The 25,453-nt window shown below is 39.4% G+C and overlaps 1 protein-coding gene across 1 annotated transcript in view; it reads left to right on the top strand.

Annotated features, from left to right (window-relative positions):
* The window catches only part of Tnrc6b (trinucleotide repeat containing adaptor 6B), a 189,883-nt gene that overhangs the window by 10,881 nt on the left and 153,549 nt on the right, over positions 1–25,453 (top strand). The window contains exons 2-3 of the mRNA XM_048803107.1: positions 748–838; positions 17,440–17,507. Of these exons, the coding sequence (XP_048659064.1) occupies positions 748–838; positions 17,440–17,507 (159 nt within the window). The remainder of the gene's footprint in view (positions 1–747; positions 839–17,439; positions 17,508–25,453) is intronic.

The raw sequence follows: 25,453 nt of genomic DNA, 5'->3' as shown, positions 1-25,453 counted from the left end.
GTTTTTTTTTTTATTTTTTTTTTTTTTTTTTAGTTTTCGGCGGATACAACATCTTTATTTGTATGTGGTGCTGAGGATCGAACCCAGCGCCGCGCGCATGCCAGGCAAGCGCACCACTGCTTGAGCCACATCCCCAGCCCTAGCCTAGTGTTTTATCAAAATAAATTAGCTGACATTTAGTTGGCTAGGCGTATTTTCTTAAAAAAAAAAAAAAAGTGGACCACCTGTTAGAATGGACTTTCATTTTTGTTACAAAAACAAGTCTGTTGAACATAAATCATAAACCCAGAAAACCTGGCGAGGTCCAGCAGCCTAGCCCAATATCCAGCAGTGTGACCTGCTGCAGCGCAACAGCTGGCACACCGCCTTGCTCACTGAGTCCTTGTGGCAGGTTGGTGTTGACTGCAAGAACCGTTGAAGATTTCCATTATCACTTCTGCCAAGAGCCACATAAGATTGGGAAAGAAATCTAGAGCTATTAATATCCCAGTGCCTTAAGCCTTTCACAGTTATCCTGCTCCTCCAGCATAGGGGAAGAGTCCTGCTCCACCTCACTCCATCTTTCTTCTTACCTAAGATGCACGTGGTAACCTAGCGTGAGCGTGCACACACACACTCAAAGTGCCTAAGGTCATCTCCTCACAGGATCCATGGTCTCAGTGACAAAATTTCAGTTTAAATCTTTAGGGAAGTAAACTTTTGCCCAAATTCCTTACATGCGTTTTTCTCTCCTTATCTCTCTTTCAGGCAGCAGTTGTGTTTTTCTGCAGAGTTTTGCACAGAGTCTGTTCCCATGCAAACTAATGAGGGAGAAGTGTCGGAAGAAAGCAGTTCCAAGGTCAGTAACGTACCTACAAATATGAAGAATTTGAGTAGAAATCCAATAGTAGAGGCAGTGGATGAGTAGAGTGAGTGTTTTGTTTTAGGTGAATTTATAAATTAGATTGATTTAAATTAGAACCTAACCTAGATCTGGAAAGATTTTTTTTCTTCTCAGTATCTGTTTTTGTTATTTTTTTTTTTCTTTTAAGAGGAGGAAAAGTTTATTTGGGGGCTCATGTTTTTGTTATTCTGTGTGACAAATTTAAAATAAATTTGACTGGAACTTTATGATTCACTATTAGAATATCATTTTATCTTTTCACTTTTAATATGAAAGTTTAGGGGCTGGGGATGTGGCTCAAGCAGTAGCGCGCTCACCTGGCATGCATGCGGCCGGGGTTTGCTCCTCAGCACCACATACAAACAAAGATGTTGTGTCCGCCGAAAACTAAAAAATAAATATTAAAATTCTCTCTCTCTCTCTCTCTCTCTCTCTCTCTCTCTCTCTCTTTAAAAAACTATGAAAGTTTAATATAGTTGTAAAAATTAACAGTCAGAAGTATATGAGGCTGAAAGTAAAAGCCTGTCCCTGTTCTTGCTGCACAGAAGCAGTCACTTGTGCTTTTCAGACATTTTTCTATTATAAATTTTAAGTGATAATTTGTTGGTTTTTCATTTAAAACGGAAGGAATTTTTTTCTTTGTCAAACCCAATCTACAAATAGGTTATCTGTGTTTATCTACTTCTATCTGGCTCCATGTCCTGAATTTCCTTGGCTCTTTCCTGATGTGGTCACATGGGACCTTTTCTTCTGGGAGCCTCTAGGTACCTCACATTGTCTTCTAAACAGTCTCCAGCACTGCACCTTGCCCAAGGATCCCCAAAGGCGGGAGGCCCTCTGCTGCTGCACTGCCACGAGTATTCTCTATGGGATGCTTATTCTTTCACCAGAGCCAAAGTGGAGACCAGTCAAAATGGCACCAAGAACCCCCCTAAGCATACTGAGTGGAAGAAACTGGGCACAAAAGATCATATATTGCATCATGCCACATAGGGGACATGTGCAGAATAGATAAATCCATAGGCAGAGGCAGGTGGGTGGTTTCTGGAGATTGGAGGAGGGAGATGTGGAATGGACAGTAACTGCCTAATGGATATGGGGTTTCCACATGGGGTGATGAAAACATTTTGGAACTAGGTAGAAGTGGTAGATGCACAGCATTGCAGATACATTAGATGCCTCTGAATTGTTCATTTCAATATGTTTATGTTATATGAATTTCATATCAATAATTGTTAAAATTTTAAAAAAGGAAAAAAAATGTCACTGGATTCCTGTTACCCATGCTCACTGCCTGTTGGCTTCCTGCTTTGATTCACTGGATTCCAGAGAGGCCACACGCTAGTCTGCCCTTGCACATTGTGTGCTAGGCTGTAAGAAACTGAGTCCCTTCCTCAACAGCTCCTTCAGCATGATTTTGAACTTCACCACTCAACAGGGTTGTGATCAGGTCCATGGAGGGGGGACACCTGCCATCTTGTCTTCTTATTTCCCCACCCCCCCTATCTCACCAGGTCTCTTCCTTCTTTCTGTAGCCAGGGCAGAAGCCTATAGGCTTACACTAGATGTACCTAGACCCTAAGTCTCAGTGAGGGCTGTCAGAACCAACAAAACTCAGGGGCTCTAGGAATCGCCTCAACACATGCCCAGGACTCTCAAGACACATACACCCTGGGATTTCTGAGGTATACATACACACTTCCCCAAGATCCTAATTCATTATTTTATAATGAAATATAATGTTAATGAAGACTGGATTTTAGGATTCCCTGGCTACTAATATATCTCTCCCTGGAAAGCTGAGGGGTAATTAGAAGATTGCTTACTGAGCATGTAATAGAATATTTTATTATGCCATAAACTCAGATTTTACCTTTGTTTGGCTGGGACGGGGGGGCTGGTTTTCTTGATTTTTTATTTACTTAATATTTTATCAGTTTAAAATCAATTAGATTAAAAACATGAAAGAACATTCTTCTTATACTTGAAGAAAGTAGATGCTTCTGTTAATCAGAAGTTAGAGTATAACTTCAGCCTCATCAGTCTTAATTCAATTCAGGTTTTTATGTTTTATTCTCCCTGTGTTGCCTTTTGTTTAAAATCTTGTATTTGGAATGATTTCATGTTAACGCAGAAATTTATCATAGTGTTTTTGGTAACAATTTGTGGCTGTCTTTGAATAAAAAGCCAGGCACAATGGCACATGCCTCCTATCTATCTGCTCAGGAGGCCAACGCAGGAGCTCACAGGTTCAAGACCAGCCTAGGCAACTTGGTGAGACATTCGGCAATTTAGTGCGACTGTATCAAAGTGAAGAATGGCAGCTGACCACATTGGCACACACCTGTAATCCCAGCAACTTAGGAGGCTAAGGCAGGAGGATAACAAGTTCAAGGCCATCAATTTAGCAAGGCCCTAAGCAACTCAGCAAGACCCTGCCTCAAAATAAAAAAAAATTTAAACAAAAGGAGGGCTGGGGGTTTAACTCAATGTAAAGTACCCCCAGGTTCAATCCCCAGTACCAAAAAAAAAAAAAAAAAAGGTACTGAAAGAAGACAAGTTGATAGTTATTATCAAGGTAAAACTTCAGAAGAAGCTCTTAAATATGTTCTTTGTAGGCTTAGCGACTACTACTTATGGTTTTCCCAAGGACCACTTCAGGCCTTATTTAATTTTGCTGCTATGTATGTGAGAGAGAAAACTGAATAGAACTAACACAGCTAACCAAGAGTCCATCTTATTTTTCCGTACTTTTTGAGGTTAGGTAAGAAAATTATGTTCTGTAAAAAAAAGTCTTTGGTGACTTATCAGGAACTCCAAAGGCAAGGATATGTACTTCATTGGCCTGAATCCCCTAGAGAAAGAATCAGCTCACCTACTTTATTTGACAGTTATGTGCCTGTTGATCTAAAATATATTCTATCTGTCATATGTGGCTTTCACTTGTTGAATGCAATGATCATTTTTCTTTATGTGTCTGGTCTAAGCTGTTCAGAGCAGAGCTTTCTATTGTCAGGGAGGTTTTAGCTGTGGTGTTGATTTACTGATATGTCTTGGACCCCAGCTATGTCATCCTTTCTCCATCATTTTTTTAAATTGAGATATTACTAATAACATCACAGTAGAGTCATTCTCAATAAAATAGTCATTAATTATTTAAGTCAGAAACACTTATTAGGCACCTGCTGTTTGTTTATGCCCTATTTAGGCATGCCAGGTCATGTAAGACATTGTGTTTGCATGTGGGGAACTTCAGTCAAGGTGAGAGAGGGAGCCATGCTAATCAGACCATGATACTGATAGTAAATGTGTGCCTAGCCCAAAGTGGTGAATTCTTCCTGGAAAGAAGCTCCACAATGGAGACTGTGACCCTTGAACTGGATTTTGTGAGAAGAAGAAAGATTTTTAAAAATTGGTTTGTTGGGGTTGGGGATGTGGCTCAAGTGGTAGCGCGCTTGCCTAGCATGTGTGAGGCACTGGGTTCGATTCTCAGCACCACGTAAAAATAAAATAAAGATATTGTGTCCACCTAAAACTAAAACTAAACATTTAAAAGAAAAATTGGTTTGTTGGGGATAGGGCTGTAGCTCAGTGGCAGAGCACTTGCCTAGCATATGTGAGGCACTGGGTTCAATCCTTAGCACCGCATAAAAATAAATAAAATAAAGGCATGCTGTCCCATCTACATCTACAAAAATATTTTTTAAAAAAATCGGGGGGCTGGGGTTGTGGCTCAGCGGCAGAGCGCTTGCCTAGCACATGCAAGGCCCTGGGTTTGATCCTCAGCACCATGTAAAAATAAATAAATAAAATAAAGATGTTGTGTCCAACTAAGAAATAAATATTAAAAAAATAAAATAAAAAATTGGTTTGTTGCTGGGAGGGTGGGTGGGGAGGAGAGGAGTGTCATAAGCAGAGGGAGTGACATGTAGCAGGTAAGTAGTAAAGTGTGATGTGAGATGGTGAGAATGTTTGAGTGTGTTTCAGACATCTTGCTGTGTGTTATACCACACCAAAACTTAAGGACTTAAAAATCCCAGTATCCCAGGCAGAAGAACTCCAAATGATTTATGTAGACGTTCCACCCTCAAGGAAACCTAACTTCCTACTTCTTAAATGTGGTTCATATAGAGGAGAAACCTATCATAACAACACCTGCCTCAGCCTGGAGACCAAGGTCAGCTTTAACAGTGACATCATGTTTAATGTGTGTAACCTTAATAATAAAAGGTAATGAAATAGCACTTCACCCCATGACCTCCCCCAAACCCATTACCCCAGTCTAATCATCAGAAAAGCATAAGAGTCCAATAGAGGAACTTTTTGTAAAAGTTACTCTTGTTATCATTGTGGTTTGGGGAGTGTGTGTGGTTTTGGGCCTCACACGCACTAGGCAAGTGTTCTACTATTGAGCTACATCCCCAGCCCATTATTGTTTTTAACTGGGTATGGAGGGTTTGGATTTTGAAAGTGCCTGCAGGCACTCAAGATAAAAATATTTAGCAGGCATTTTGGAGCTTCGGAAACCAGGTGTACATTGGGAGTTCTTAACACATAGGAATAGATGAGGCCTGGGAAGTGAGAAAAGGCCCAACTGGAACTATTCCAGTTTGTGTGTTAGACTTTAATATTTATAAAAATTATCTTAGGTGTTTTCCTTTCTTTTCCTCCCTCCTCTCCTCTTTTTTTTCTCTTCTCTCTCTCTTTCTTCTTGTACTGGGAGTTGAATCCAGGGCCTACTTTACCACTGAGCAACATAGCCAGCCCTTTATATTTTGAGACAGAATCTTGCTAAATTGCATAAGCTGCTTTGAACACGCAATCATCCTGACTTGACATCTTGAGTAGATGGGATCATAGGTAGGTGCCCCTGCACCTGGTTCTTTACTTTTTAAAGTAGCTTCATTGAAGTACACTTCACTGGTGCACACCTGGAGTCCAGCTCTCTGGAGGCTGAGGCAAGAGCATCACTTGATCCCAGGTTGGAGGCCGGCCTGGGCAACATAGCAAAAAGGGGAAAAAATGGGTGGGAATATAGCTCAGTTGGTATAGTGTTTCCTTCGAGTGCACAAGGGCCTGGGTTCTAATCCCCAGCACCATCAAAAAAAAAGGGGGGGGGGAGTATATTTCGTATACCATAAAATTTACCCATTTGCCAGGGGTATATGTAGCTCAATGGTAAATCATGTGCTTAGCTTGTGCAAAGCCTTGGGTAAATTCTGAGTGTGCACACACACAGACACACACATTTATCCATTTAAAGTATATAGTTCAATTTTTTTTTAATCACAGAGTTGTAAACCATTACTAGTCATAAAACCTCTCTATATCCATTAACAGTCACTCCAGTTCCCTTTCTCCTGGAATCCAATCACTAATCAACTTTCTGTTTGTATAGAATTGCCAGGGATTTTTTTTTTTTTTTTCATTTTCATACTGGAGATTGAACCCAGGGGCTCTTTACAACTGAGAAACCTCCCTAATCCTTATTTTTTTTATTTTGAGATAGTGTCTTACTAAGTTTTTGAGGATCTTGGTAAGTTTTTGAGGTTGGCCTCAAAATTGCTATTCTGCCTCAGCCTCCCATGTCTCTGGGATTATAGATGTGTACCACCTCACCAGGCTCTGGAATTGCCAATTTTGGACATTTCGTATATGAAGACTCATACAACATGTGTTTTAGAATTCTGTGTGAGTCTTCTTTCCCTTAGCAGATGTTTTCATGTTTAGCACGTATCAGTACTTCATTCCTTTTTGTGGCTGACTAGTATCCCACTGTGGCTGGATATACCATATTTTGTTTATCCATTAATCAGATGATGTATATTTGAGTTGTTTCTACTTTTGTCTAATATGAATAATGCTGCTGTGAACATTGTTGTACAAATTTTTGTTTGAATATATATTTTCATTTCTCTTGGTTATATACCTAGGAGTGGAATTGCTGGCCGTAGGGTTTACGTTTAACTTTTTTTTTTCTAAGTATTTTTTAGTTACAGATAGGCACAATATCTTTATTTATTTTTATGTGGTGCTGAGGATCGAACCCAGTACTCATATGTGCGAGGCAGGTGCCAGCCCCTATGTTTAACTTTTTGAGGAACTGTCCAAACTGTTTTCCAAATGGCCACACCATTTTAGATTCCCCCCAGAAATATGTGTGGTTTCCTCTTGGTCCTTTGTCTTCACCAACACTTGTTATTTCTGTTTTTTATTTTAGCCATTCTTGTGAATGGGAAATGCTACCTCACTGTGGATTTTTTTTTCTGTTTATTTTTGTGTTTTTGTTTTGTTTTATTTTTGTACTGGGGATTGAATCCAGGGGTGCTTTACCACTGAGCTATATCCCAGCCCTTTAAAATTGTGGGTTTTTTTTTTTGTTTTGTTTTTAAATTTTGAGTCAGGGTTTTGTTAAATTGGTGAGGCTGGCCTCAAACTTGCAATCCTCTTACCTCAGCCTACCAAGTCTCTAGAATTAAAGGCATGCATCCGTGCCTGACTCGTTTATGGTTGTGATTTGCACTTCATATGCTTTTTAAGATGAAGATGCCCAGGCCCCACCTTGGATCTACTGAAACAGAATCTCAAGAGTTGGGGTCCTGGGATCTATAATTTCTTTGTAAGCAGCCCATGTGATTCCTATGCAGATAGTAGGCATACTACAGTGGCATTGGGGGGCAGTCAGTGGATGAAGAACCAGCACGTTGTTTAAGCATCCTTTAAGAGATGAGGAAGAGCTGGGGGTGCAGCTTAGTGGTAGAGTATCTACCATGTGTGAGACCCTGGGTTGAAAACCAGAATTGCAGTGGGGGATGGGGAGTGGGGGGAGAGTGAGGCAGATACAGACTTTAGACAGCCCACACAGGGGTCCTCAACTCTTCACTCTACATTTGTTTTATTTCCTTAAGAAAAGAGACAAATTAGGGGTTGGGGTTGTGGCTCAGTGGTAAATAAATATTTTTAAAAAGACAATATTTGCTTCCAATTTGTCTTTTTAAAAATATTTTTTAGTTGTAGTTGGATACAACATCATTAATTAATTAATTTATTTTTATGTGATGCTGAGTATCGAACCCAGGGCCTTGCCTGTGCCATTTGTTACTTTATACTTATTGTATCTTAAGGCATTTAGTCTTGTTCCTGCCTTCTAGAATAAGGTAGGATAAAAATTACTACCTCTTCTGTAAACGGCTCTAATACATGAAGACAGTTCTTAGTTCTTAACAGCCTGGCCGGGTCGTCCAGGACGTGGCCCTTTCAGTGGCTAGTGACTTCTGTTTGTTCTTTCATCTTCATGTGTTGCTTCTACCTTGTTATGTGATGGGAGCTCCAGCCCCATCACATCTGCATGCCACATGGGAAAAAGGAAAGAACTTATCCCTTCCTCTGAGGGACTTCATGGAAGCTGTATACTGCACTCTACTTCTCTTTGACCAGTCAAAATCATCTTCAAAGGATGTGTCAGCTAAATTCTTTTCTTTCTTCTTTTTTTCTCTCAATGCTGGGATCAAATCCAGGGCCTCATACACGCTAGGCAAGTGCTCTAGAACTGAACCACATTCCCAGTCCAAAAATTTGTGGTTCTTTTACTAACCAAGAAATGCTTCTTGGGCTGAGGATGTAGCTCAGTCATAGATCCTGAGCTTAGTGTATGCAAGAATCTAGGGTTAATCCCCAGCACCAAAAAAAAAAAAAAAAAAAANGTAATTTTGAGACAGCTGGGATTACAGGCATAAGCCAATAGCCCTGGCTCCTGTTGAAACCATTTTGAACATGATTCTGCCATCCAGTGTATTAATTAACTTTTCAGCTTTCAGAAAGTATGTATTCTTTCTTTTTAAATTCCAGCACCTAGAATAGAGGAGGCCATTGGGAAAATATGCCATTTATAAAAGGGATAGGATTTAGTAGTTTATTTGATATTGAAGAAAAGGAGATATGAAGGGTGACATCAAGTTGTCAAGCTGAGACTAGGAAGATGGGGTGTTCCTGTCAAAAGTAGGACCCATAAACAAAAAAGCAAGTTCTGGAGTGAATAGGAGGATTCTTTCTCACCTGTGGGGTTTGGGTTGCTGGTATACTGTCTGTATGACCGGGATCTGGGATCTGTCAAGTGAAAATACAGTGCTGGAGACAGGATAGGTCCGGCTGGAAGTACAGAATTAGAAATCACTCAAGATTTGATAGTTTAAGTTATGACATTAGATTAAATTGCTGTGGCAGAATCTGAAGAGATGGGTCCAGGAATAGGACCTGGGGGAATTGTGCATAGGAAATAGGAGGAAGAGAAACAGAATCACCAGTTAGTAAATCTTTATCAAACATCTTATGTGAGGCTATAACCCCAGCTACTTGGGAGGCTGGGACAGGGGGATTGCAAGTTCAGGGTCCACTTGGCAATTTAGCACGACCCTATCTCAAAAAAAAAGTGTGTGTAGGGGGGCATGTAGCTCAGAGGTAGAATGCCCCTGGGTTCAGTCCCGAGGACCTTACCAAAAGATATGTTTTGGGGAAACATTCACTAACTTGAATTTCTGTATTCAGTTAAGTATGTGGGTTTGAAAAGTTCTGTGAGTTTATTATGTGTGCAGATAAAATAAGGACATTTCATTCATTCAAGGGCTCAAATTATCTGTCCGTATATCTTTAATCAGGAGATCACTGGAATATGTGTTCCACCTTGACCAGAGAGTAAACCATTAAAAAGAAAAGAAAAAGTTTGAGAGACAGATAATCCAACAAAGGAGAGAGGGGGAATTTCAGAAATGAAGGAGAAGACAGCAGTGATTTAGCAACCTAGGGTGCAAACAGGCCAAGATGGAATAGGAGACCAGCCCAAGGAATGTTCCACTCAGGACACTAGCAGATCTCCTGAGATGTTTGGCCTGATTAAAAAGACACTTCTAGCTCTGCTGGGAACATCTGAAGATGAATTAGTGAAAAATATATAATAAACACTAAGCAAAAAAAAAAAGGAAGAAAAAAAAAGAAAGAAAAAGAATGAGGGGGCTGGAGATGTGGCTCAAGCGGTAGCACGCTCGCCTGGCATGCGTGCGGCCCGGGTTCGATCCTCAGCACCACATACAAAAGATGTTGTGTCTGCCGAGAACTAAAAAAGAAATAAATATTAAAAAAAAAAAACGAAAAGAAAAGAGAAAGAATGAGAAGAGGAACTTCAATTGCTAGTTCCAAGAAAAATTAAAAGTTATGCAAGAAAGGTCATTTATTTACAGGAAAGGAAATTAAACTATACCATTCAATATGGTGCATATGTACATATTATTTACTTAATAATAGCATTGTGTAAGCTGAATATTGATTTGAAGAAGACCAGCCAGTCACATTGGAAGATGAGTGGGAGGCAGGTTTGTTTGTTTTTTTACTTTTAAAATCCTGTATATAAGAGAAAACAAAGGGAAAAATTAAAATCTTGTGTGTGTGTGTGTTATGTATGTATATAAAATTGGCCGGGGGTGGGGGGCGGGGATGGGCATGCACACACAGCAGGGCCTTGTGAATGCTCCCTGAGCTGTGTCCAGCCTGGCGCTCTCTCTATTACCTTCATATAAATTCAAGTAATTTTTTTTTTTATCAGAATTTAGAAGCAGTGGGGTGTAACCTGCTCTTTTAAGAATTTGGGTGGTAAAGGGAAGGGTTTAAAGCAGTCTATTTGGAGTAATAGAAGGCCAAGGCTAATTTTTTCAGAATAGGAGAGATTGCAAAATATGTTGAGGGGATGGAATTATTGGAAAGGGAGAGAAATGGAAGATTTCTTTAGATAGGAGGGTCCCAGAGGAGGCAGGATAGTGTGGGTCATGAGTTTAGGACACAAGGGACGTTTTTCGCCTTGCAGAGACCAATGAAGATGCAGGTTTGTAATGCAGTCACCAGAAGAACAAAAGAGAGGCCTGTGTGAGAGAGGCTGTCAGGATGGTCCTTGTCATTGTCTGAGGGAGCCTTAGCTGGATGCCTAGTGCGTGGGTTTGGGGAGTGTGAGAAGACTAGAAAGGTACCGGGGAGTAGTGAGGGACCTGGTGGGGAAGGTCAGTGGATCATTCAGATCTTCGCCCCACTGCTTAGAACAGAGAAGGTATTTGGAAATTAGTCTGGCTGTGTTCTCTTCTACAGTACACAGACAAAGGTTACATTGTTTCTGTTCCCTGGCCACCTCAGGTGGGGAAGTAGGTGAACAGAGTGTGGCAGCGGGAGGGGAGGCCTCTGGAGCACTGCTGTGGAAGCCAGGAAGGGGCAGAGGAAGAAGTGCTGGAAGACACTTTCTAGAAAAGGCAACTTTGAAGCCATGTGTCAAGGTCAGTTAGAAGTTAAGGACAATGACCCGATGAGGAAGAAGGGCCTTCTAGGCAGAGGTTCTGAAGTGGGAGTGTTGAGAGGAAGTAACAGGTTTACATTGTGAAGGAGCCAGTTGCATAGCCTTATCCAGCGGTGCTCTGTAGTCTGGAGACAGAGAGAGCAAGGTGCAGGGAGGCCAAGAACAAGTGGATTGGGGAGCAAACCTAGGGTATTGCTTGGGCAACTCACTGGCCCACCTGTCAGGTGAGGATCTGAAGGTTACCTTAAGGACTCCTTGCAGAGTCTGATTAAGGTTTCAAGGAGGAAGCAGAAAAGGTGGTTGTGGTCAAAGCTGGATTTCAGGACGTGTGGACCTCCGGGTGAAGCAGTACGGATTGGTGGTGAGGTCCAGAGCCTGGTCTGCCCTTTTCCTAGCTGAAATGGGAAGGAGATGGACCGCTTGTCTGGGGCAGGTCTAAAGAGTGTCAGATACCTTGAGGCTCAGTGAAGTGCTCTCCTTGGGTTGTGCCATCAGGTTCTTACACTGCATTGTTATCTCCTGCTTCTTGATTTCTCTCCCACTTACCTCTTAAGTTTGGGGAGGGCTGAGGCTGCTTTCATCATAACATCAACACAGTGTGTAACTCAGGAATATGTGCTCAATAAACACTTACTGAATGACATTGGGAGAAAGGTAAGCTGGACATTTTATAAAGATAAGTGTCGATCCTGAAAATGAGTCGAGAGAGAGGAGTGATTAGATCATCAAGTCAAGTGCATGTATACAAGAAGTTTGTGGAAAAGAGAAATAAAGAAGCAGAGGAATTGGAAGGGGATTTAAGAAAAATGGGATGGGGGTTGGGGCTGTGGCTCAGTGGTAGAGCACTTGCCTAACATGTACAAGGCACTGGGTTCAATTTTCAGCACCACATATACACAAATAAATAAAGGTCCATCAATAACTAATAAAAATTTAAAAAGAAGAATGGGCTGATGGTGGTGTAGTGCACATTGTGGAGGAGATGAAGGAAGGAGCACCATGAGTTTGAAGCCCGCCTGGGCAATATAGGGAGACCCATCTCTTATAAACAAATACAAAAACAAACAAAACCCAGGAGATGGCAATAAGGAGAAGTGACCTTTCTGAACTGTTTTTATTGCCTTCTGAGTTGATAGAGAGTAGAAAAAGGTATGAATCCTGGCAAAAGAGATAGTATTTGGGAAAAACATTTGATTAGCATTTAAAATAAAGTAGGAATTTGAATTTATGTGGAGTGGAAGGGAGAGAGTATACTAAGGGGTCTTGGCAAGCGGAAACATGGCTATGCCAGTGGTGGGCCTGTAATTTCAGTGTTTCGGGAATTGGAAATAGGAGGAGCTTGAGTTCTAGGCCCACCTCATCTTGCTAAAGACCCTGTCTCAAAATAAAAAATAAAAAGGGTTGGGGATGTAGCTCAATGGTACAGTGCCTCTGGGTCAAATCCCTGGTACTCCCTACCTCCAAAAAGAAGAGGGAAAACTAGAGTCAGCACTCTGTAGCTTTAGGTTTCAAACCCATGGATTCAATTAACCATGGGTTGAAAATATTGGGGGGACAAACTGCATCTATACTGAAGAGTACATACTTTGGTTGTTGTCCTTATCTCCTAAGTGATATAGTGTAACTGTTTGTATAGAATTTTATTTACATTGTATCAAGTATTGTAAGTAATCGAGATGATTAGAGATCATCTAGATGATTTAAATGTGTGCAAGGATGTATATAGATTATATAGAAACATTATGGTATTTTATATAAGGGATCTGAGCATCTGAGGACATGGGTATCCCCCATGGGTGGGTGGTATCTTGGAATCAATCCCCTGCAAAAGATGAGGCGTGGAGGAGGGCTGTAGGGCAGGCAGTGTGTGGCACCAGGGATTCCAAAAGCTTGAGGGAGGCAGAAGAGCTGAATTCTTAACACTTCTTTATCTGGTATTTGGGGTGAACTTTTCCTCAGCCTTCAAAACTGATTTCAGAGTTTCCTTTCTAGAAAACTCTCCTGACATCAGGCACTCCCTCCTCTGATCCTCCCCTTGCCTGAACATCTACCCTGAAATGCCTCTCTGCACCTGTTTCTAGAAGGCAGTGAACCTTGAAGGTGACAGAGTACCCTTGAAGAATTTTGAGCAGAGAAGTAAATGCAATCATATTTGCATTTTGCAAAGTATATTTATAAATGTAAGTGGTTTGGAGAATGGATTAAAGTGGGATGGGACCCAGAAGCACAGACCAGTGAGAAGGCTTCGGTCATAATGATATTTAGAGTAGCTGGCAGTTGAGAAGGAGTCAGCGATATGAGAGCTGTTTATGAGATAGAAGCTGTAGCATGTAGGGAGTCAGTAAATGTGGGGTTAATGAGAAAAAGCAGAGGATTTAGATCAATGATAGGTTTTTATTGTTAGAGGATTTTAGTAAATGGTGGTATCATTCACAGAAATAGGGATGTAAATAGAGGACATTTGGGGACTAAGATAACGTTTCATTTTGGACCTGTTGGACAATCCAAATAGAATAGGAGAGCAGGAGTTAAGATCTGGGAGCTGATCAGGAGGTTCTTGAAGCTGGGTATGTAGCTGAGTAGTACAGTGCTTGCTTAGCATGTGAAAGGCCCTGGATTGGATCCCCAGCACCATCCCCCATTTTTTTTTTAATTATAGGTAAATCCTTTTTTATTATTTTACTAGTAAACAGATCAAGGCACACAATTTAGAACTCTTTCGTTGGAGGGGACCTAAAGAAGAAGGATCAAGAAAATTTCATGATGTATACAATTTGGAATATAGGTATTCTTGGTTTTTGTTTTTTGCTTTTGTGGTATTGAAGATTAAATCAAGGGCTTTGCATGTTCTAGGCACATACTCTACCACTGAGCTACAGCCCCAGGCTTTTCATTTTATTTTGAGATAGTGCCTTGCTAAGTTGACCAGGCTGGCCTTGAACTTGAGATCCTTCTGTTTCACTCCCCATCGAGCAGCTGGGATTGTAGGCATGTGCTACCATGCTCCCTGACATTTTTGTCTTTGAGAAAATGGTTTACACTTAAAGTTCCAAGGCACTTAATACGTTTTAAACAATTTTCATTTTATTTTTTCCAAATTAAAATATGACATTTGTATGATTAAAGGCTAAAATGTACAACTCAGTGATAACGATTTTTTAGAAAATTATGTGCATATTGTTGTAACTACAAATCAGATCCAGATGTAGATCATCTCTGGCTCTTTCTAAGTCTCTCTCTATAACATTGTCACCTCTTTCCTCTTTTCTCATCTAGAGATTTTACTTTATTTTTATTTATTTATTTTTGTGGTGCTGGGGATTGAACACAGGTTTGTCACATACTTAGCAAGTGCTCTATGCCCTGAGCTACAGCCCCAGGTCCAAGTTCTTAGAACTCTGTAAATTTAGGATGGGAGAATGAATCTTTTCTCTCCTTGGCAAAGCCCTGTGGGCTATAGAATCAGGAAGTCCATGAGAAAGAAAGAAAAGTCAAGCTTGTTTTGAATTTCACCGTATGTGCAGTGTATATCTTTTATTATTCTTGCTTCTCCTTCTGCCAATTTCTCTTTTTATTGGAAATAAAATAAACTTCTCATTTTTCTGTTCTTTTTGAGAAATAGCTTCTCTTACCAATATTTCATCTCCTCTCATTTCTGAGATGTGATGAACTGTGGAGAGGATAGTATTCCTAGAAAGCTATTTCTTTTGTTTGGATGTCATCATGGTGTGTATCTGCGGTGCTCTTGTCTGTCTTCTAGATCATCCGGTCCTGTGAAAAATGGACTGTTTTGCTGGTGTGATGATACAGGCCTGTAATCCCAGCCCCATCAACTTCGTGAGGTCCTGTCTCAAAGTTAAAAATTTGAAAGGGCCAAGGGTATATAGCTCAGTGGTAAAGTGCCTCTGTATTCAATTTCCAGTACCAAAAAAAGAAAAGAAAAGGACTTTATTTTTCTTAGTGAGGAATAGTCCATCTATATCCTTGAATACATCTATTTGATTTTTAACATTACACCTTTTGGGGGAGTTTTCATAGGACTGTTAAACCTATTTATAGAGGTGACTTTATTTCTGTCACTTATCTTTCTTTATAGACCAGTAAATTTCTGGAATAGTAAAATGGTTCTCTTTCCTTTGAAAATTTATATAAGCCATATACATATATCTGTATATACCATCTATATCACATATATCTATATACAGTTATGAAGAAAACAACACCTATTGTAGAGACCAATAGATACGTAACTATACCTCAGAACTCTCCATGTACTCCTCCCTGAGTGAATTTTCTCCCTCATCATATCCCCTCCCACCGTAAGTCAGTTACTACCTAAATGTTGTATTAAACTTTTCCATTTTTATGGTTTTTTATGGCCATCTACACAAAGATTTGTGTACACACACACACACACACACACACACCATACACACACACACACACACACACACTGAGTGTCCCTTGTCTTAATTCCTGGAATTGGAAGTGTTTCCAGTTTGAGGGTTTGAGATTTTGAAATATTTGCATAGACTTCACAGATTGAACCATCCCTAATCTGAAAATCTGAAATCGAAATGCTCTGATTGGATTTCCAGATTAGGGGTGCTTATGCTGTATGTGATTTAAAATGTATATATTTGAGCTCTATATTAATGAAATTATATTGTATTTGTAGAGTCAGCCTTCTCCCTTCTGTGAGTTCCACATCCATGGATAGACTTACTCAACCATAGATAGAAATATTCAGAAAAAAAAGAAAAAAAAAACTACAGCTGGCTCTGTGGCTCAGTAGCTCAGTGGATAGCATATTGGACTTCTACCTATACCTACAATGGCCATTCAGGGGGGAAAAAAAAATTACACCTATACCGAGCATGTTCAGACTTTTTTCCTTGTTATTATTCCTTAAATAACACAGTGTAAGAACTTTTTACATAGCATTTACATTATATAAGATATTATAGAAAATCTAGAGGTGAGTTAAAGTACACAGAGGATGCACATGGATTATATGCATGCGTTGTTTCTTCTATATAAAGGACTTGAGTGTCAGTGGATTTTGATACCCATAGGGAAGGAAGTTGTCCTTAAACCAGTCCTCTGTGGTACCAAGGGATAACTTTGTTGTTGTTGTTGTTGTGTTGTTTTGTTTTGACAGTGTTGGGCTTCACACATACCAGGTAAGTGTTCTACCACTGAGCCACATCCCCAGCCTGGGATGACTGTATTCTTTTGTGTCTTGTTTCTTTCACTCAGTGTTAATTTTTTGTAACTCATCCAGGTTGAAGCATGTAGCTGTAGTTCATTCATTTTTCATGTAGCATAGCATTCTGTTGTCTGAGAGCATCAGAGCCTATTTATCTATTTCACTGTTGATGGATAGTTCTGTATTTTTTTCTGTTAAAATAATATTGCTATAAATATATTTGCATATGTGCAAAAGCATCTTTAGAGTACATAGCTAGAAATACAGTTAGAAATGTGTATAGTAAGGCTATGGTTGTAGCTCAGTGGTAGAACGCTTGCCCAACACATGTGAGGCACTGGGTTCGATCCTCAGCATCACATAAAAATAAATAAATAAAATGAATGTATTGTGTCAATCTACAACTTAAAAAAAAAAACCTTGAAAAAATAGGAAGAAATTTGTATAGTAAGTACATGTTCCTATGTAGCAGGGAATGGCAAAAACTGTTTTCAAAGTAATTGTACCTATTTTTCCCTCCTGTTGGGTGTGGGTGAGAGCTGCTGTTGCTTGGCCAGTGCTTGATATTGCTAGACTTTTTCATTTTAGCCAACCTGGTGGTTGCAAAATGATCTCTCTTTGTGATTTCAGTTTGCATTTTCCTGACTGACATGAGATTAAGCGTCTTTTCATATGCATAAGTCTCAGTGGAACTCCTATTTAGTTATTTTGCAGACTTTTTGAGTAGGTTGTTTTTCTCATTGATTCATAGTCTTTCTTTTACATTCCAGATGCAAATCCTTTGTTACATGAGGTGCAAATCAACATGATTCCTTTTTCATTCAGCAAATCTAGTCACCCAAGGAGAAGTACCTTAAGCAAATCTGGAGAGTGAAGAAGAATGAAAACCACAGGTCCTAAGCTTCTGGCCTAGCTACTGCAGTGTCATGGCCCTGTGCACAGGCAGAGCCTGGCACTTTGGAGTGAGCTGCATATTACTTAGTGGGTGCATCTAACCTATGGTTCTTGCCTTTGCAGGTGGAACAGGAGGATTTTGTAATGGAAGGGCATGGCAAGACTCCACCTCCTGGTGAAGAAAGCAAACAGTGAGTCACTGTTTATTTAAAAAGGGTTCTGTTACAGATCCTTGGAAACACTTTGGTTCAACAAGCTGAGAGTATATTTGCTGGGATGTATACATTGGAGATATTGTGGAACTCACCAGTTGTTTTGGTGCTCTTAATGCATTGCTTCTATTTATAGACTGACTAACTGGAGGGACAAGAAAGTTGGCTTTGTAGTTTTTCACACTTGACTAATCAAAATTTATATTATGCTTTTGCAAAGGCTTTAAGGCTCAGGATGTTCCAAATTGAACTAATTCATTTTGGTTGTTTTCCAAAGAAAGTGTAAAATAGTACATCCTTTTCTTAGCAATGTCTTTATGAAGTGAACTAAACTGACTGCGCCTACATTCCAAGTTTGAATTTATTTGAATAGTACTTCCTGAAATTCTATTCCATTTGGTTATTTACACTTCTGATCATTGTTTAAATACAAATTGTTTCCCTAAAGGAGCAGGAATTATAATTAACATAATTTAGCCAACATTTTAAACAATACAAGATCTCTCCTTGGACTTTTTCAAGGGTGATTGGTTTTAAACCTGAAATTTGGAGTCTGCTGGATAGCTTTTTGGTGAAAAAAATTGAGTAGTCGATTTTTTTTCTCCCTCTGTCACAGAATTTGAAAAATTGTATTGTAGAGCAGACCAGTTTTTCATATGCCCTTTTAAAGGAAAAAAACTTCAGACTGGCTTAAAGTACTGACAGAACTACTATTTTTTTCTTGAGACTTGTAGTCTCCTAATGGGATGGTGATTCATGGAATTTATTGAAAAATCTGTGGAAACCCCTCTTCTTCATTTTTTCTTCCTAGAAAAGTAGTTTAATTTTGATCTGTCTTAAGAAAATTATGTCTCTGAAACCCTTAGGAATGAATTATGCAGAAGAGATTATGCTGCCACGAGGCCAGAGTCATTAAAGGAAAATGGTTTGTCTTGTATTTGTTGTGAACGGAAACCAGGATATTTTCACAGCCAGTTTACTTTGCTAACCTAGCAGTTTTAAAAATAGCCCACAGTATAAATTCTAACTTTGCTGTATTCTGTCAAACGCACTTACATCTGCATGAACTGATGGAATCAATTCATCTTCAGCAAATTAGAATGCCAGACATGGCATCCCAATGGAATGACAGGAGAATCACTTTTAAGTGCTTTTCTTCCTGCCTCACATCCACTCCCCGACCTCACACTCCAGTCAAAGGTCTTGTGATATAGAAATCATAGCTCCATGGGTCAGGGGCTTTCAGTGCATGAGTTCTTAGTTAGATGTCTTTTTAATCTGTCATTTCCACTCATTGCAGCATGTTGCTCCATTTTACTCAGAAATCAGGGTAGGTAACTTATTTACCATAATAATTCAACTTACAGTGGAACTTAGGATTTGAACCCAGATCTTTCTAGCTTTAGAGTTTTTTTCCTTTATTGGCCTGTTTTTTTGCAGTGCTGGGGATTGAACCCCAGGGCCTTGTGCATGCCGGGCCAATGAGCTACATCCCCAGCACTGAAGTGTTTTGTTTTTTTTTTAATTTTTGATAGATCTTTATTATATTTATTTATTTATTTATATGTGGTGCTGAGAATTGAACCCAGTGCCTCACACATGCCAGGCAAGTGCGCTACCGCTGAGTCCCCGCCCCAGTGTTTTATAGTATCGTACTCTCAGATCTCTGTCATCCTTGCATACAGTTGTCAAGATCAAAGTCTCATGAATAAGAGGGAGTTGAAGGAAATAATGACAAGGGCATTAAAGCTTTTTTTTTATTTTTTAAATATATTTTTTTAGTTGTCAATGGACCTTTATTATATGTATTTATATGCAGTGCTGAGAATGGAACCCAGGCCCTCTAACATGCTAGGCAAGTGCTCTACCAGTGAGACAGAACCCCAGCCCGCATTTAAAGCTTATTTTTAGGCACAGATGAAAGTTCTGTTCTCTAGAGGGTATCCCTCTCCCAAACAAACCAGTCTTGGGGTTGGGGATTTAGCTCAGTGGCAGAGCACACCTGTAAGGAGTAGGTTGTTTTTCTCATTATTCATAGTTGTTCTGAGTTTGGTCTTCAGCCCTGGGGGTGGGGGGGGAACAAAACAAGACAACCAGTTTTTATCTTTAAAAACGCACTTGGGTAACCTCTACTCTGAATCAGCTTCTTCAGGAAACATCCCAGGGGCAGATTCTGTAAAAGTTATGTTATATGTCCTGTGCTTCTTTCAGAGAGTTTCAAATAGCCTAGCAGACTTGAACATTTTGTATAATAGCCTTGCTGTTCCACAGCTCCTGCTGCCTGACTCTTTCACAGATGCATTGTCTGGGTTGGGCCTCGTCTATATTAAAGTATAAAGCAGAAATGAGTCTTCTCACTGGGCACTCCTTGGTAGACGTACTCACCACTCAGTGAGTTGGGGGAGTAAAGGTGCTGTGTTCATTTGTTTGACGAAACAAAGTTTTAAAAGTTTTTCATTTACATAATATTTTTGCAGTGCTGGGTATTAAACACAGGGCCTTGCATATTCTAGGCAAGAGTTCTACTTTTGATCTACATCTTCAGCCCTAAAAATTAATTTATTTTAATGTTAGAACTATAGTTGGCCACTGATTATTTATTTACTTATTTTTAAAAAATATCTTTATTTTGTTTATTTTTATGTGGTGCTGAGGATCGAACCCAGCGCCTCGCACGTGCTAGGCAAGCGCTCTACTGCTGAGCCACAACCCCAGCCCTGGCCACTGATTATTTATGTACTTTATAAATATGAATGAATCCTGGATAGGAGGACTTAAGGACTGAATAGTTCACAGCAGACCCTAAAAGTGACACATTGCTGAATGATTTAGGAAATTCCCATTCTTCTTCTTCTTCTTCTTTTTTGTTTTTTAATTATGGCACATGCCTGTAGTTCCAGCAACTTGGGAAGTTAAGGCAGAAGGATGACAAGTTTGAGGCCAGTCTTTGCAACTTAGCAAGATCCTGACTCAAAATAAAAAGGGCCAGGGATGTAGCTCAGTGGTAGAGTACTCTTGGGTTCAGTCCCTGGTACCATGCCAAAAAACAACCAAAAAATCAAAGAATGAAAAAGGAATACATGCTTGTAAAAGACAATCAAGCAGCAAATGTGGATATAGAAAGTGAGACTCCTCTTTTGCCCTCTTTCCCCTTGTGATCTTCCTAAATATTTTTTTAAAATATATTTAAAATAACAACTAGATCTTTTTCCCCAACTTAATTCTGTGTGTGTGTATGTGTATGTTGTTCTAGGAATTGAACTCAGCAGTGCTCTTTCACTGAGCCACACTCCCAGCACTTCCAGCTTTTTTATTTTATTTTGAGATGGGAGTCTAAATTGCTGAGGCTGTCCTCAAACTTGTGATCCTCCTGCCCAATCCTCATGAGTAGCTGGGATTACAGGAGTGTACCACCACACCTGACTTCCCAACATTATTCTTCTGAGACTTGCTTTTGTGACTTGACACTTTTTGAAGGCTTTTATTCTTTGAAACTTCTGCAACACCTTCTGTTGTGATGGTGTCATGGTTTCAATATTAGGTGTCCCTCAAAAGCCCATGTGTGAGGGGCGGGGGCTATAGCTCAGTGGCAGAGTGCTTGCCTTTTACGTGTGAGGCACTGGGTTCAATCCTCAGCACCACATAAAAATGAACAAATAAAATAAATGTTTGCTGTCCATCTGCAAATGCAAAAATAAAAAAATAAGTAATAAAAAAAACGCTCATGTGTGAGACAGTGCAAGAACATTCAGAGATTAAATGATTGTGAGAGCTTTCAGTGAACCCATCCCCTGATAGGGATTAACTGAGTGGTAACTGAAGGCTGGGGGTGTGTGGCTGGAGGAGGTGGGCCTTGGGGGCGTGCCGTTAGGGTATATCTTCTCACTGGCAAGTGGAGTCTTTCTGTTTTTTGATCGTCATGGGAGCTGCTTCCTTCCATCACACTCTTCCCTGCTGTTCTCCCTCACCTCAAGCCCTGAGGAATTGAGCCAGCTGTACATGGATGAGACCTCTCTGACTGTGAGCTCCCAAATGAAATTTCATCCTTAAAATTGTTCTGGCCAGGTGTTTTGGTTACAGCAATGAAAAAGCTGACTAACATTCTATCTAAAAGATTTTTTGGTGACCTTCACTTCTTCAATTCGTACAGAAAATATTTTATTAAACATTCTTTTTTTTTTTTTTTTTACTTTTTCATTTTTTTAATTGCTTTTATTTTTTAAATACATGACAGCGGAATGCATCACAATTTTTATTACACATATAGAACACAATTTTTTCATATCTTTGTTTGTATATAAAGTATGTTCACACCAATTCATCTTCATACATGTACTTTGGATAATGATGTCCATCACATTCCACCATCGTTGCTAACCCCTCTGCCCTATCTAGCGTTCATCTATTCCTCCCATGCTCCCTCTCCCTACCCCACTATGAGTCAGTCACCTTATATCAGAGAAAACATTTGCCATTTATTTTTTGGGGGTTTGGCTAACTTCACTTTGCATTATCTTCTCCAACTGCATCCATTTACCTGCAAATGCCATGATTTTATTCTCTTTTATTGCTGAGTAATATTCCATTGTGTATTTATGCCACATTTTTAAAATCCATTTATCTACTGAAGGGTTATTGAACATTTTTCTTCTTAGATATTTATACACAGGTTTATTTCTATAGAAGATTTTGTCTTCTGGGTACTTTATAATAAAACTTATAAAATCTGTGGGCATGTGTGATTTACATGAAGATAGTTGTTAATAAACTGCCTTTTTAAAAAGCTGTATCAGGGACTGGGGATATAGCTCAGTTGGTAGAGTGCTTGCCTCACATGCACAAGGCCCTGGGTTCAATCCCCAAACCCCCACCCAAAAAATTTGCCACTGTAATATTTTACTGTTTTAATTTTGCATTTTTTTGCTTATTGAGAAATGGACTATCTATTGTTAGTTTATTTTTATTTTATGTATCATCTATTTACTTTTCTATTTTCTTATTGGATTGTTTGGTTTTGGGGGGGATTGAATGCAGGGTGCTTAACCACTAAGCCACATCCTCAGCCCCCTTTTTATATTTTATTTAGAGACATAGTCTCACTGAGTTGCTCAGTGCCTCACTAAGTTGCTGAAGCTGACTTTGAACAATCCTCCTGCCTCAGCCTCCCTGATGGGATCACAGGCATGCGCCACCAGGCCTGGCAGATTTTTGTTTTTTAAAGCTTGTAGGAGTCCTTCATAGATTTTATTTATTTATTTATTTATTTTTTAATTTAAAATATTTATTTATTTATTTTAGTTTTCGGTGGACACAACATCTTTGTTTGTATGTGGTGTTGAGGATCGAACCCGGGCCGCACGCATGCTAGGCAAGCGCGCTACTGCTTGAGCCACATCCCCAACCCCTAGATTTTATTTTTTAATTAATTTTTTTTTTTTTATTTTTTAAATATATTTTTTTAGTTGTCAATGGACCTTTATTATATGTATTTATATGCAGTGCTGGGTATTAAACACAGGGCCTTGCATATTCTAGGCAAGAGTTCTACTTTTGATCTACATCTTCAGCCCTAAAAATTAATTTATTTTAATGTTAGAACTATAGTTGGCCACTGATTATTTATGTACTTTATAAATATGAATGAATCCTGGATAGGAGGACTTAAGGACTGAATAGTTCACAGCAGACCCTAAAAGTGACACATTGCTGAATGATTTAGGAAATTCCCATTCTTCTTCTTCTTCTTCTTTTTTGTTTTTTAATTATGGCACATGCCTGTAGTTCCAGCAACTTGGGAAGTTAAGGCAGAAGGATGACAAGTTTGAGGCCAGTCTTTGCAACTTAGCAAGATCCTGACTCAAAATAAAAAGGGCCAGGGATGTAGCTCAGTGGTAGAGTACTCTTGGGTTCAGTCCCTGGTACCATGCCAAAAAACAACCAAAAAATCAAAGAATGAAAAAGGAATACATGCTTGTAAAAGACAATCAAGCAGCAAATGTGGATATAGAAAGTGAGACTCCTCTTTTGCCCTCTTTCCCCTTGTGATCTTCCTAAATATTTTTTTAAAATATATTTAAAATAACAACTAGATCTTTTTCCCCAACTTAATTCTGTGTGTGTGTATGTGTATGTTGTTCTAGGAATTGAACTCAGCAGTGCTCTTTCACTGAGCCACACTCCCAGCACTTCCAGCTTTTTTATTTTATTTTGAGATGGGAGTCTAAATTGCTGAGGCTGTCCTCAAACTTGTGATCCTCCTGCCCAATCCTCATGAGTAGCTGGGATTACAGGAGTGTACCACCACACCTGACTTCCCAACATTATTCTTCTGAGACTTGCTTTTGTGACTTGACACTTTTTGAAGGCTTTTATTCTTTGAAACTTCTGCAACACCTTCTGTTGTGATGGTGTCATGGTTTCAATATTAGGTGTCCCTCAAAAGCCCATGTGTGAGGGGCGGGGGCTATAGCTCAGTGGCAGAGTGCTTGCCTTTTACGTGTGAGGCACTGGGTTCAATCCTCAGCACCACATAAAAATGAACAAATAAAATAAATGTTTGCTGTCCATCTGCAAATGCAAAAATAAAAAAATAAGTAATAAAAAAAACGCTCATGTGTGAGACAGTGCAAGAACATTCAGAGATTAAATGATTGTGAGAGCTTTCAGTGAACCCATCCCCTGATAGGGATTAACTGAGTGGTAACTGAAGGCTGGGGGTGTGTGGCTGGAGGAGGTGGGCCTTGGGGGCGTGCCGTTAGGGTATATCTTCTCACTGGCAAGNAGTTTTCGGTGGACACAACATCTTTGTTTGTATGTGGTGTTGAGGATCGAACCCGGGCTGCACGCATGCCAGGCGAGCGCGCTACCACTTGAGCCATATCCCCAGCCCCTTCATAGATTTTAGATAGTAACCTTTGTTGAGGTGTTTTAAGTATTTTCTTTCAGTCTTTGTCGTCTAACATTGGGATAACTTTCATACTAATAAGTTTTTTAAATTTTTATATAGTAAAATCAGCCTTTATGGTTTCCATGTTTCCTGTTTACCCAGAGCAGTCTTCTTCCTTACCCTAACACAATATGTTATCCTTCATTTCTTTGCTTTACTTTTTACATTTAGTCCCTTATTTGAACTGGCATTTGTCTTTGTATGTGGTGTGAGGCAGAGATCTAGCCTATTTTTTCTCCGAAGTGATTTCTAGAATGGCTCTTATCCGTTGACATTGGTCCTTATGAGTAGCTGTTTCACTGTGTGGAATCCAGAGGACACAGGTGATGTTACTTTCTGAGGATCAGAAAGCAAATTCTTGAAGTGTTAGGACTGAAATTACCTTGTTGGATGATCTGTGCCACTTTGTTTGTTTCCTCATTTAACATTTTGATTATATATTCTGGAAGCCTTAAAAAATTATTTCATTTCTGTGGTGTTTCAGTAGAATTAAGATATGTTAAAAGGGAAGTTAAGGGTGCCATGCATGCATAAAGCTCTCTTAAAAAATATTAGATTTTTTAACCTTTATAATTTATTTATTTATTTTATGTGGTGCTGAGGATTGAATCCAGGGCCTCACACGTGCTAGACAAGTGCTCTACTGCTGAGCTACAACGCCGGCCCAAAATAATAGACTTTTGATAATGAAAACTATCTGTGCTAAACTATTAATATTTTGATTGATTGTGCTGAATTTCAGTGTGTGTGCATGAGTGAGATTTTAGAGTGTATAGTTTTAAACAATAGTTTCAATGGTGTTGCTTTTGAATGGGGCTTATTTTACTATATCTAATGTAATCATTTTCTGAGGATATTCACTTTAAAAGAACTACTGTAGCAAAGTAGACAAGTTAAGTTGATTGCCATATAATTACTACATTAAAATTACACGGCTTTAATTCCATGACATGTATAACTCAGGAGTAAATATAAAAAC

This window comes from Marmota marmota, unplaced genomic scaffold, assembly GCF_001458135.2.
Source record: "Marmota marmota marmota unplaced genomic scaffold, marMar, whole genome shotgun sequence".
Taxonomy (NCBI): Eukaryota; Metazoa; Chordata; class Mammalia; order Rodentia; family Sciuridae; genus Marmota; species Marmota marmota.
Note: the sequence above shows the minus strand (reverse complement) of the source record. Positions and strands in the feature narration are given on the sequence as shown.